Source organism: Argiope bruennichi, chromosome X2 (genome assembly GCF_947563725.1).
Source record: "Argiope bruennichi chromosome X2, qqArgBrue1.1, whole genome shotgun sequence".
NCBI lineage: Eukaryota > Metazoa > Arthropoda > Arachnida > Araneae > Araneidae > Argiope > Argiope bruennichi.
The window spans coordinates 37,214,366-37,227,567 of record NC_079163.1 but is presented as its reverse complement, the minus strand read 5'-3'; the positions used below and the strand labels follow the sequence as shown (position 1 = coordinate 37,227,567).

Sequence of the window (13,202 nt, the reverse complement as noted above, 5' to 3'; positions counted from 1 at the left end):
ATGCTGAGGGAAACGATATATTTTAATATCTGAAAATAAAGGAAGTTACTTTAAGTTATTAAGATTTAATAAATTTTTTATAAAATTCTGCAGTGACACTATCAAAATAATGATACAAATGACATATAAAAATATACTAACCGTGAAGTTAAAAAAGGGGAAATTATATAACTTCAAAATACACTGTAAATGTCATAAGACAATAAGATCTGGCAATAAAATCGTGTTATTAAGTCAACTTTTATTTATTTCACATGTTGAAATATTCCAAGGTTTAAATTGCAGTATTATAAACACAAATAGCTGTTTAAATGCAGCAGTTTATTCCATTATACGAAAGATTATGTTAAGTCTTAAATGAAACGATGTCGTTAATAAGTAACCTTATGTTATTACATATCTCATATAATTACCAGATTATGTTCTCGACATGGCCAAATATTATTAAGCATAGTTATGTCCTGTCCTAAAACTGGTAGCAGAAATTTGAACTGATTCTATCGTAAAGAATTTGTAAGCTTGGTATAGTCATATAGCTATGAAGAGCAATCCTTCATTATGATGCTTCTTCATAAGCCAAGTTTCGTAAGCCAATTTTATGAGAGTAAATGTCTTTAAAAAATTAAGGCACTTGTAATTGCTTGAACAAAAAGGATAATAACAGCAAAATAGTCAAGTTAAGAAGAATATCATAGGTATTAAAACTGCTACATTAATAATTCAATCTTGAATCATGAAAATTTATTTATTAATAGGTTTGAGATATTGCCATAATAATGCTTTTAGGCTATCGTATTGTCTGTAAATCGTTCAAAATTACCTACATGACGGAGTGTTCAAACTGGAGCTTACAAATTTGGCACATAACTTTGTAGATATTAAACGTTCCTAAAGAAAGAATTTTATAAATTTTGATCAGATTTTTAGTTAAAAATTAGTCGAAATTTAAAAGCTTTTCCATAATTTAAAAATAATTATTCCATAATTTAAAAACATATTATTTCACAAAAGAGACATCTCAAAATTAAAATTTGTTTTCCAGCTATCTCAATTTTCTTTCAGTGCTATGTTTTCTATAATTTTAATCTTTCAAAAATTTATAATACAACGATTGGTGCAATGGATTTTTTTATCATTTATTCCTTATTGAGAAGCTCAGAAGTTCGTCTAATTGTTGAGTCGGCTCTCACAGTAAAACTTTTATTCAAAAATTTAATATATTTACTTTTTAAAAATATTTAAATGAAACGCCCTTGTACTTTTCTCAGATTTAATTAAAATATCTCGTATTTTGTGTTATTTTCATATTACTTTATTTATAAATATTAAGAAACGGCAGCAAAATAAACAGTATTATAGAAACGCAGACGATAAAAAAATAACGCTTTTTAACATAACATTATTAAGCTAAAAGGTTTCGAGCTAAAGTTTCGAATTTCTCCTTTATCCTTCAATGAAAGAAATATTATAATCAACATGTTTTAAAAACAAACTTCGTCCTGATAAATATCTTAATTTATGAAAAGGAATTTAAATAACTTATTGCAGTACATTTAATAGATTTTCCATCAAGATAACTATGATGGAAATAATTTGCTGAGAGCTTTGATCTGATGAGGTTAAAATATATTCAGAATTATTATAAAGGATACAAATAACTTTAATAATGATACAACTCAATAAATATTCACCTCCTGAAAATGATTTACAGAAAAATTGGAATTATTTGTTAGTATCTTATTGCGATAAATTTCCAATTTTTTGTATGAAATTTGGTCTTAATAGTACCTTCATCAAAGCCTTTTTAAACTTCAAATTTTTATAGACCTTTGATTCAAACTATTTAAGAAGTCTTACACCGTGGTGCTATGCTCTTTTCTAATTTTCTGTCATCTAGTTTAAAATTTAGTCTTTAAATTAAAGCAAAAAAATGATTAAATTTCTACTAATAAAGTAACTTGCTTGTTGAATCGAAACATATTCCCTCAAGTCCTCCTTTTTTAAAATCAAGCGATGATACATATACAAGCGGAATAGAATACAAGTTATTAGATAAAAAGTTAAACATCAATCGCGTCAAAATGAAGATTTGAATTGATGTGTATACACGTAGAATGCACTTAACTTGTTAACTTTCTATTTATTCCAATATTATTATATATATTCCACGTCGATTTTTTCCAATTATTGGAAACAGAATACCAGTGAAAATTTGCTGTTTTTTTTACATTGATAAAATTGCTCTATAGAAATTAAAATTTTATCTCCTTCGAATTTTATTTTTTACTAACAAACATCTCATTGACATTCTCAGAATCATTATAAAAAATTAAATGTCATAACTAATAAGCTCAAATCTGATCAAAAGTTACTGTGAAAATTCTTAAAATGTATCAAATTCAAAAGGGAAATATATATAAAAAAGGATCCCGCAAACGTAGAGTTTAGAAAATAAGCGAAGTAGCATTTTTTTTAAAAGACAATATACTGTGAAATCTGTTTTTAGATCAGTAGATTTAAAAAAATTACTCTGAGTTCCCAAAAATAGAAAACGATTGTGAAAAAAAAAGACGTTTGTGAGAAAATAATGTCTTATAATTTGGGTTAATATTAGATGCATTAACTTCTTCTTAGATGATACATTTGTTTATATGAAATGAAATTATAATTGAATTTCCTAAGAGCTTTAAAGAGTACGAAGATGCTTAAATGTGTTCTCGTTGTTTCTCTTCTCAGTCATTTCTTATTATTAACTATTTTAGTTTTCAGTAAAAAAATTTTGTTATTGAATACACATATCAGAAAGTCATTAAAAACGATGGAACTAATATGAGTAAAATCCTAAAAAAAATCTTGTTTCTGTTAGCTGAACAGAAAACTAAATTTATAATATATATATAATAATTTTTATATTATTTATTTAATATAAAAATTATATTTTAATAATATATTTTGACCACAAAATGTTTAGAATGGTTTAAAAAAGTAGAATGTTTTCTGTTATTAGATTTACAGATGAGTTATATTTTGTTTTTTATAATATTAATGTTTACAAAACAGTGTTGAAGTTAATGTTTATTAAATTTGTCATAAAAAGATTCAATTGAAATTTCGCTACAATTATTTTTCGAAAATTCAAAAAAAGACAAATTTTTTTTTCGTAAAATCGTATAGTAGATACTTCAAAAAATCCAAAAAATTTAAAAATCTCAAATTTTTGTAAAATAAAACCTTAAAAGTTTTCACATATTTGTTACTTTTAATTAGTCTCTAGAAAGCATGAATCAGTTCTTTTTGTTAAATGTTATAAATATTGCTTAAATCATGCATATAATATTCAAGAGCATAAAAAAAAGCATTTATCAGCTTGAGGAAATTCATTAAATACATAAAAGAGGAAAATGACCAATGCTTTAAATTTAATTGTTATATTATATTTAATGTACACATTGCTTATGCAAAATTAATGACAAAATCTATAATATACGCAAAATTTTGCAATAACCAAACTAAATTTGCATACATTTTTAGTTTTTTTATAACATTTACCGCCAATAATTCATCATATTACACGGAATAATTATGGATAATAAAACATGATTGAAGTAGTTAAATTCAAATTCATAGGAGAAGCACACAAGAATAGGGAGGTTAAAGCTAACAAATTTAAATTCTAAATGCACTGAAATAATATTTCAAAAAAGAATATTTCAATCTTTAAGGGAATATTTAAATGAATTCTCCGAAAGAATTTCAAGTATTATGCTTTTACAGTAAATTTACATCCGTTTACAATATGACTGTAAAAACTGCCGACTAATAGTATTGTTATCCTATTATTTGTGTTTTTTGAATGATTTTAAAACATGCAAAAACATTTCCTTGGCCAAAGGCAAAATTGGCATTACATTATGCGAAAAAATTCAGCCTTTTAATACGGAAGCGGATATGAAACAGAACAGAAAAACTGTTTGCCCAAATGAGCCGAGTATCAAACGCACAAGACATACGATCTTGCAGAGTGCATTCAATCATGCATTGAGAATTGCTCCTACTAAATGTCATGTTGTAATAACCGATAGAATCATTTTCACTCTCCGATCATAAGGTAATGCCATCTCTTCAAAACAGCGGCTCAGGTAAACAGTATGGCATTATTTTCCGTTTATATTCGTGATCGTACGGCATAATTCACACAAGAGTGAAAACAGCAAACTTACTCGGTCAAGCGTTCAAGACGCCGCGACAAGCATGAAGAAGCAGATAAAAAATATATATTTTAAAAAAAAAAATTTGAGAAGAGATGAAGCATTGAAATGTGGAGCAATAGGGAAGAAGGAAAACCGGGGAATATGAGGTCAAACAAGTTAATAAGCTGAAACGAAAACGCAGCTCGATTATTTCATTGTACAAACAGACAGGTGATGCTTTTTACTTTCGGTATAGCAATTAAGAGTACTTCTTTTTTAGTTGGACAGTTAATGTTTATCCTTAGTTATTTTTAACTTCCGTAATGGGAAAACTAGAGTCTCACGTGGAGTTAAACTTCTGTTTACTTATCAAAATCGAATTCTGAGTGCCTAAGTTAGACGAAAACCGCAGGAAAAACTAAATCTATTGCAACTCTTTGGGAGTTATGTCGTTAAAATAGGTTTAATGAGCTGATTAGCTAATAATAATATCTTTGTTTTCTAATTTTATCAGATAGGCCCATTATTTAAATGATGTATTGTTTAGTTTTGGTGATCAGTAATACAAAAAAATATAAATGATCACAATATGAAAAACAAGCAGAAAACAGATGACGCTGTCTTTTCAAATGATATTAGAAATGGTTAGGGACTTTAAATGCACTATTATAAGGACGAAAATGAGGTCTTTAGGTCTGATAAGCAAAAATCTTACAAACACTAGTTTGATATTCCATTCAAAACGTTCTCAGCATTATCAATGTATTATTATTATAATTATTATGAATGCTTTATCGCTGTATGACAATAGAAATCAGGATTTCTTCACTGTTTTTGAGATATTTTAACTCAAAATTTTCTAGAAAATGCCTAGTTAATGTTTACAAGAAAAACAATAAAAGCAAAAATTCAATATCAACTTTGGATTATAATCTTTTATTTATTCCCTACAGCACTCAATGGATGATTGACGATATTTCAATTTTTTAGTTTCAGAACTATAAATTTTTTAATAAAATTTAGTATTTAATATAAAAAAATGTCTTAGCTGCCCTTCTGTTATGTAGGAAATTATCTTAATTTTCAAAAGAAAGCAACATTATTTAAGATACAAAAGATTTGTATATAACTTAGAAAAGACGAACCGATAGGGGACTAAAAAAGTAAGTCTTCAGTAAATATGTTATTTTACGTGTTAGGTGACTGACAATCAGAATAAGAGATGACTTGTTATGTGATTGATTATCAGAATAAGTGAGGCAAGTACCACTGATTTTTAGGCAAATAATTCCTGTATATGTTTATATTTGAAAATTTCTACAGAATTAGTAATTTATAAGATTTAATTTCTCATAGAAAAAAAAAAGAAACTAGAAAAATGAACAGAATGGGACAACGTCACGGTATATACAGTTGAAAAACTCTTATGAATGTTTTTTAATATTCAATTTTTCTTTTTAATTATTTCATATTCGAAACGCTGCAAAAGAATTCTAATATTTTTGTTACGATTAACTTAGACTTGTCTTAACTTTCTTATTCGCATGATTTAATCATGTAAAAACGCATAATTTGTAAATCAAGTTATCTATTTGATTTCACTTGCTACTTTTAAGCGGTTCTGTTTTGGAAAGAAATACTTGTAAATTTTTTGAATTATGGAAATTTACAAGTATTTCTTTCAAAAATTTACAAGTATTTTCCATTCTTTAAGTCAAAAAGTTTCAAAATCATTATTTGAGGAATGAATGCTCTCCATGAATGTTTGAAGACTTGAAAATGAGGTATGGGTAAGATAAGGACATGATTTGGTTGTAATGCAGGAGTCTTAATTGTACCACGCAATAGATAATCATCTATTATATGATAAATCTTCCGTAATAGCTAATTTTGCAGAATATTATTAACGTATGCAAATGTCAACTTACGTCAATATATGCAAAATTCCTTCATTTTCTTATAATAACGATGAAAATTCAGAGTAAAATTTTTAAGTGGCAAATGAAAAAAGACTCTGGTTGTTTTGTCATTTACAATGTAAACTTTTTGAAGAATAAAAAAAGAAAACATCTGAATTCGTTTTATTTATTCAATTAATTTTGCTGCCCTTTGTAGACTAATTTACTGCTAATTTAAATTATATTTCTTGACTAAACCGCATCGAAAAATATACGACTAATTCTGTAAATTTTGTTATTTGGAGAATATCTTTTTCAACCTGATATCAAACTTTTCATTTATTTCATATAAAAGAAAGATGCATTATAAGCTAAATGAGAGTGTTCATCGTCCAATAGGTTCGATTAAATGACAAATAGTTGAATGCGTTAATAATTCATATTTACTTTAAAACCTGAAAAAATGCAAAATTTGAATATTATCAGAAAAATGCAATTTAAAATACATATTTATATTTTAATTGAATGGAAAACTTATGACACTTGCGCCATGTGTTTCCGGTGAAACGATAATATTCCTTTATGTAAAATCCATATGACAAAATCCGAACTTAATTGATGCTAGAACCACGAAGTACTAGATTTGACTTAAGCATAAAACTTTTAATGTTTCGCATAGAAATTGGAGATATTTCATTGATTACAGTAATTTTTGGTAAATTTCTAAAATTAGCTTCACAAAAATTCTATCAGATTTAGCATGTCGCTCCCTAATACTATAGTTTCTAGTAAAATAGGTTTGTGTAATAAAAGCATTTCATTCAATTTAATTTCCATCAGGAAAACTGATAATAGCTACTTAAATGCAGCTGGACTGTCACTGCTTTAATTACTACTTAAACTAAAAAAACTGCGACACTGATTCTTTTCTTAGCATATAAATTTTTAAAAATAAATTTTGAGTTCCTAATAGTTGGATAAATTCTGAAAAGAATAATACCTTACACAGATATGCAAGAAGTTAAATAAGGCATTTTAATGCGTTTCATATCTATATGAAGGCTTTCCTTTTTATGTACACACAGTAGATAATCTTTTGAGATTTTTGACAAGAGTGCGGCAAAATGGGCGCCGCAATTTACGAAGTAATAAACCACAGAAATAATCAAATTTAATGAAAAAAAATAAAGGATTAAAACATGTTTCTTCTAAATGTTTTCAGTGCAGAAGGGTTGCAGTGAGGGTGTGGATGCCCTTACGGTTTTAAAGAATAACGTTTATAATGTCCTACTTTAACAGTAGAAATGACTACAGTTTAATGATTGTTATATTCAATGCATTTTATTGTATTTATTTATAGTGTATATTGATGCATTAATTGAATAAAAACCTGGATGCACCATTGTTTTGAAACAAATACAATCCTACTAAGTTAACTTCTAAGAGAAAAGCCGTAAGAGGAAAGCGAAAATTTCATAAATTTAGTAATAGTCAAACAGATCCCTATTGAAACTTGCCTTTCCTCATTTACAGCAAAATTAAGTATTAAATCTAACAATACATAAAAAGATTCAAGTACTTCTTGCAGTAAGTAAAAGCTTCTATTCCGATCCTAATTATTTTCAAATCACATACAAGAATATTTGGAACACTGGCACTTTAATTACGATTTAATATATAAATTTTAAAAAAATATACCCCTGACAAAAGTATCTCAAAATAGAACATCTTTGGCTTCAACCAATAGCTTAAGGTCGATGAACGAACAAATCTAGGGTAAGAAAAAATTCCGCCGGCTAACTCTCTTTATGCTTAGTACTCCTTTTCCTTTCTCTTTAATTAAACAGAAAACTCGAGTATGGGTGATTCACCACAACAGTGATTCACGAAACTTTCTCTTTTATTGAATAAAGAATTTAAATATGGATTTTGTTGAATAAAGGACTAATTGAAATGGATTTTGTTGAATAAAGGACTAATTGAAATGGATATTGTTGAATAAAGGACTAATTGAAATGGATTTTGTTGAATAAAGGACTAATTGAAATGGATTTTGTTGAATAAAGGACTAATTGAAATGGATTTTGTTGAATAAAGGACTAATTGAAATGGATTTTGTTGAATAAAGGACTAATTGAAATGGATTTTGTTGAATAAAGGATTAATTGAAATGGATTGTTTAAATTATTTTATCTTCTTTTCAAATAAATAATGAGCCTTTTTTGCTTCAAAATATCAGTTGGAAAGAATATCTATAAAGTTTAGAGGTCTACCCTAAGCCCCCCTCCCCCCCCCAAAAAAAAGAGTTTAAGAACAACAATATTTTATTTGGAGGATGCAATACATAAAAGGCTTAAACAATCTGTAGTTTTTATTCATTCCATGAAGCTTTATATAGCTCTCAAAATTTTCTGTTTAGATCCCACCCTACACGAATTCGATGCAAGATTTTAGAATGAAATTTAACTGGCGAAATATAAATAACTGCTACCAGTGGCATTAAATTATAGCTTTCAATACATTTGCACAAACATTTCATAACTGATGCGCCAATATGAATTGCATTTTAAGCGAATGGAAAGATTTTAACAGATAAAGCTTCTTGAACATGAAGTTTACAAAAAATCTTTATTCTGTAATTATAGATTCATTTCAGTCACTTATCTAAGTTAATTCATTTAAACACATATAAATTTAAATTAAGTATAAGCATGATAGTAAAATATTTAAAATGTGTATAACAATATGTTAAATTAGTCGTCTATTTTTAGCTACCTAATTATAAATGCGATTATATCAATATTAGATTTTAAGACAATATTTTGACATTAAAAAATTGCTATAAATCATTATTCATTGACTTGAGCATGGAAATGATTATCTGAATATTTAGTTATTAGGTTATTTTTATATCTTATTTAAGAATCTTTAATTCTATGTAAATGTTTCGTAGCTTGCATTACTTTTTGGATACATGTCTTAGAAAACAATCTGAACAACTTAGAGACTTATTGCTTTTAGATAAATGTCTTAGAAAATATTATATCTTTTCATTCCAACTTTTCTGTACAGAAATATAGCATATATCCCCATTTATCAGAATTTTTTTATTGTGTTAAATTGTCTTCTCTATTAAATTTTGGCTGAAACTTTGATCTTTCAACCAAGTCAAGCATTAGTTATATATAGCCATAAAACACTTCTGTAGAATCAAAAATTTACTAAATACAGAAAATTTTCCAATATGATTGCGCTTTATAATAAAACAATTCATTTCAAAATTCTATTCAACGATTAACATTTTAACAAGTCTTGGTATACCTCAATATAATTGGTAAAAATATATTTTGGTTTAATGTAAATTTTACCTGATTCAAAACATATCAGGATATAAAAATAGGAAACGAGTTTAATGTAAATTATATGTAAGATTTATTGAAATAAAATAGAATTTCTTGTCTAAAATTATTCCGTTGTTAATATTTATCAAATATTCATATCTATCATTTAAATTTTAATGAAATCGAAAGTATTTACAAAGGATCTTTGAATTTTAAAATGATGCTAAAATTATATCCGCTCAGATACCCTCAGCATTTTATTTACCAAAAGTAACAGTAAAATTTCTGGACAGCTACCATAAAGAGATATCGTCTTTCAATTTTTATCATTTTAAGCGCTCTTTTTAAAGTATCAGCTTTTAAAAAATATTTTGCTATTGAGATCTCTTATTTCCAATATTGTCATTTTAAGCTCAAATAAATAAATAGGGAAAGTTTATAAAACTTATATAAGTTTATAAAAGAAAACATTTAATCAAGGGATTTGTTATGCATTTATTTAATTACATTTTGAGGGAAAACAGAAAAATGAATTAACGCTTTATTCTAGATATAGGATATTGGACTTTCAACAGTGATGTCACATTTAAAGAAGAAAAAATTTAAACAATTTTCAAAAATACTTATTTCATGAATTGAAAGGAATGTAAATTGCATCATCTTATTTATCTCATTGTTGATTAATTATTAATATTTATATCATTTAGTTTTCAATAAGTAAATAAATGGAAAAAAAAAATCACTTGATGATTGACCTCAGTATAACAGTAAGAAGTGTTATGATAAGATAAGAAAGTTAACAAACAAGCAGAAATTTTAGCTGATATATCGGATTTTTACAATCCAGATTTTGTTCATAAACATATAGAAACACTGGAGGATTTATTAACACCGTGATATTATATTATGAATAAAGACTTACCTGTGACTATGGTATACCAATTTGGGTAAGAATTCGATGGAAAAACCGGCGTAACATATTCCGCTTTCACACCATTGTTGGCTATTCTTTGAAATCCAGTATAAGAACTGTCATTCAAATAATCCCATCGAACACCATCCACGAGCACTAAGATTACTTTCTCCGAATCCGCGGGAAAAGAAGGAAAAGCCACCGATACACCCACCGACCAAAGGAGCAAGAGTAGCATCCCTAGAGATGCCATTGTCTCGGATGTGAATGAGAGAGATCTTGCATCCCGACAAATTCTTCGCGGCGAATGAACTTGGCGAGTTTGGTTCTCTAGATTGTCGCCAAAAACAGATCTCTTGCACTCTGTGTAACTTGGCAGAACTTTTCCATTCGTGAACGGATTTCGGCGGTTGATACACGTGGTTTCAAGTGGGAGAACTTATCGATCGATTTAGAAATGCTTGATTTCCTTTTCATGTCATTTTTATTTCGGTTTTAGCACTAACGATTGAAACATGTGAATTAGTTTTTTCAAATGAAAAACTAATGAATGTCATTTTCTTAATGGAAAACTGAGAAGATCATGAAAGAAAGTGAATGCTAAAAATTATTTATAAAAAATAAATTTTAAAAGAACGAAACACCACTGAAAATAAAATATCTGAAAAAATATGTAAAAAACTCATAGTTAATTCTCTTTCACTTCTGATTTTTAGAAACACCTGTGAATTATTTCCAATAGATATTCGAAAGTAGTTTAAGGTGTACGCACACACTTGAAGATTTTTTTAAAAATTTTAACTTTAAAATTCCAGTTTTTTCACAGTAGGTTATTAATATATGTTTAAACTCATTTCAGTGAGAGAAAAACATATTACACTAATTATTAATTAATTAAATGAGCTAATTAGCCTATTTTTTGAAACATGATATCTTAAATTCTAATTTGTACAGACACACAATTCTAGTTGGAAATTATGCCTAATATTAGTCTTCATGTTGTCTGCCTCAAACAAGTTATAAAAACGTATAGTTTTTTTAAAACAATTTTTTCATCAACGATGAATAGAAAGAACGAGATTTTTTTTGTAATTTTAACTTTTAAACAGCTATTAAAAATTTATTTCTATAAATATAACTTTTCTTAAGGCACAAAACCTCCGCTATTTCATACAGATTATTTTGATATATAAATAACTGTATTTGGTTAATTTCTTGTTGAGTTATGATTGTTTGAATGAAGCAACATAGTGGAAAAATATCATTCTTTATAAAATGAGTTTTAAAAACACCGTAACTAGAGTTTTTAATGAAAGCACCCCAAGAAAAATAATTATAACTCGAGAAATATTTCAAATATTGACAACATCTTGGCATCGTTTGAAAGCTAAAGGATCAGAGAACATTATTAAGTAATAAAAAAATATTCGATATTTTGAACGATTTTCGAAGTTTCAAGTGTGTACATACACCTTGATAAGAAATCTAAATTATTAGTTGGAATTTCATGAGCTATAAACGGATGATAAAAGAATAAAATTGAGAATAATTATACTTAATTTGCATAGAAAATAAAGAAATAAAAGGTATGACAACGAATTGGAAAAGTTCACTTTTGCTCCCAAATACTTTCAGCTTTGCTTTCTATATTTTGATTTATCTAAGCGATAATTTAAATGCTAATTGTACGATGACATGTTTCATATAAGTTTTATTAGCTTATTTAATCCGTATTTACGAACAAAATACCTCGAATAAATAAAAAAAGGTATCATATTATCAATGAAGAAATTCACTACCATATTCACTAATTAAAATATTGTAGTAAATTACTACCATAAATGAAATCCATCTTAGATTTTACACTTATCTTCAATAGATTAAAATTTCCGTGCGAGCTATAGTATATATTGATACAAATCCCATTGGCAGATGAACACAAATACTAACACTTCAAAAATGAGTCCATTTTATTTACTACTATTCTTCAGAAAAGTTTCTTAAATATTGCTTAATTGTATGTAAAATTCACTGATATCAGATTTGAAATTCCTGTATTATTAATATCAGAACACAAAATCTCATTGCAATGTCCAAAGGAATTAAGAAACGGTTAATAATGATTAGAAAGGATTATCAATACTTACTCGTAATTAAGATCTTTAACAGAAAAAGGAGTAAATATACCATGTTAACATGTTCACTGCCATGACTAATGACTGTGATTCGGATAATATATCTACTTTTCTTTGCTATTTCTTAAATGTAGTAAAGAAAATGTAATTTAATTACATAATAGACGTGAATTAATTAGAGAGTTAATTTGAACCACCTGCAAGTTACGCGGCAGCCAGTGTGTTAAACAAGTTTATGTTAAAGAGTGAAGAGTTTTAGAATCATCGCTTAATAATTTAGATTCCCTCTTATTCAGTAAATTATACTTAAAGAAAAGTGAAAAAGTAGAAATTTAAAAAGAAGGGATTTTTTTTTTTTTTTTGCGTAGTATGCAAAGTATTTTGACTGAATTTGAGTCAAAGTTGTTTAAAGTAATTAATGACCTATTAAAATTAATTATTTAAATAGAAATAGTTCGCTTCTTACTTACAAGTAAAATTTAAGGCTATAAAAATACGGCTATTCTCTGATGCTGAAATTGGGAGAATTTTGTTGAAATCATAGTAATTATAAGAAGATTCTTTTTACCTGTAATTAACCTGTATCAAGTGATGTTCTACAATAATTAATTAAATATGCCTTGATGCTAAAATTAGTCGGAGATATTTGGTTGAAATTCAAGTAATTAGAGGAAGATTTTTTCCGAAATAATTAGCATATGGGATAGTTTCTACAACTTTCATTT

General features: G+C 26.9%; 1 protein-coding gene across 1 annotated transcript in view; it reads right to left on the bottom strand.

The window, feature by feature from the left end:
* LOC129960419 (glycerophosphocholine cholinephosphodiesterase ENPP6-like) overlaps positions 1 to 10,596 on the bottom strand; it is a 34,888-nt gene extending 24,292 nt beyond the window's left edge. The window contains exon 1 of the mRNA XM_056073842.1: positions 10,352 to 10,596. Within this exon, the coding sequence (XP_055929817.1) occupies positions 10,352 to 10,595 (244 nt within the window). The 5' untranslated portion in view covers position 10,596. The remainder of the gene's footprint in view (positions 1 to 10,351) is intronic.
* Positions 10,597 to 13,202: the final 2,606 nt, after the last annotated feature.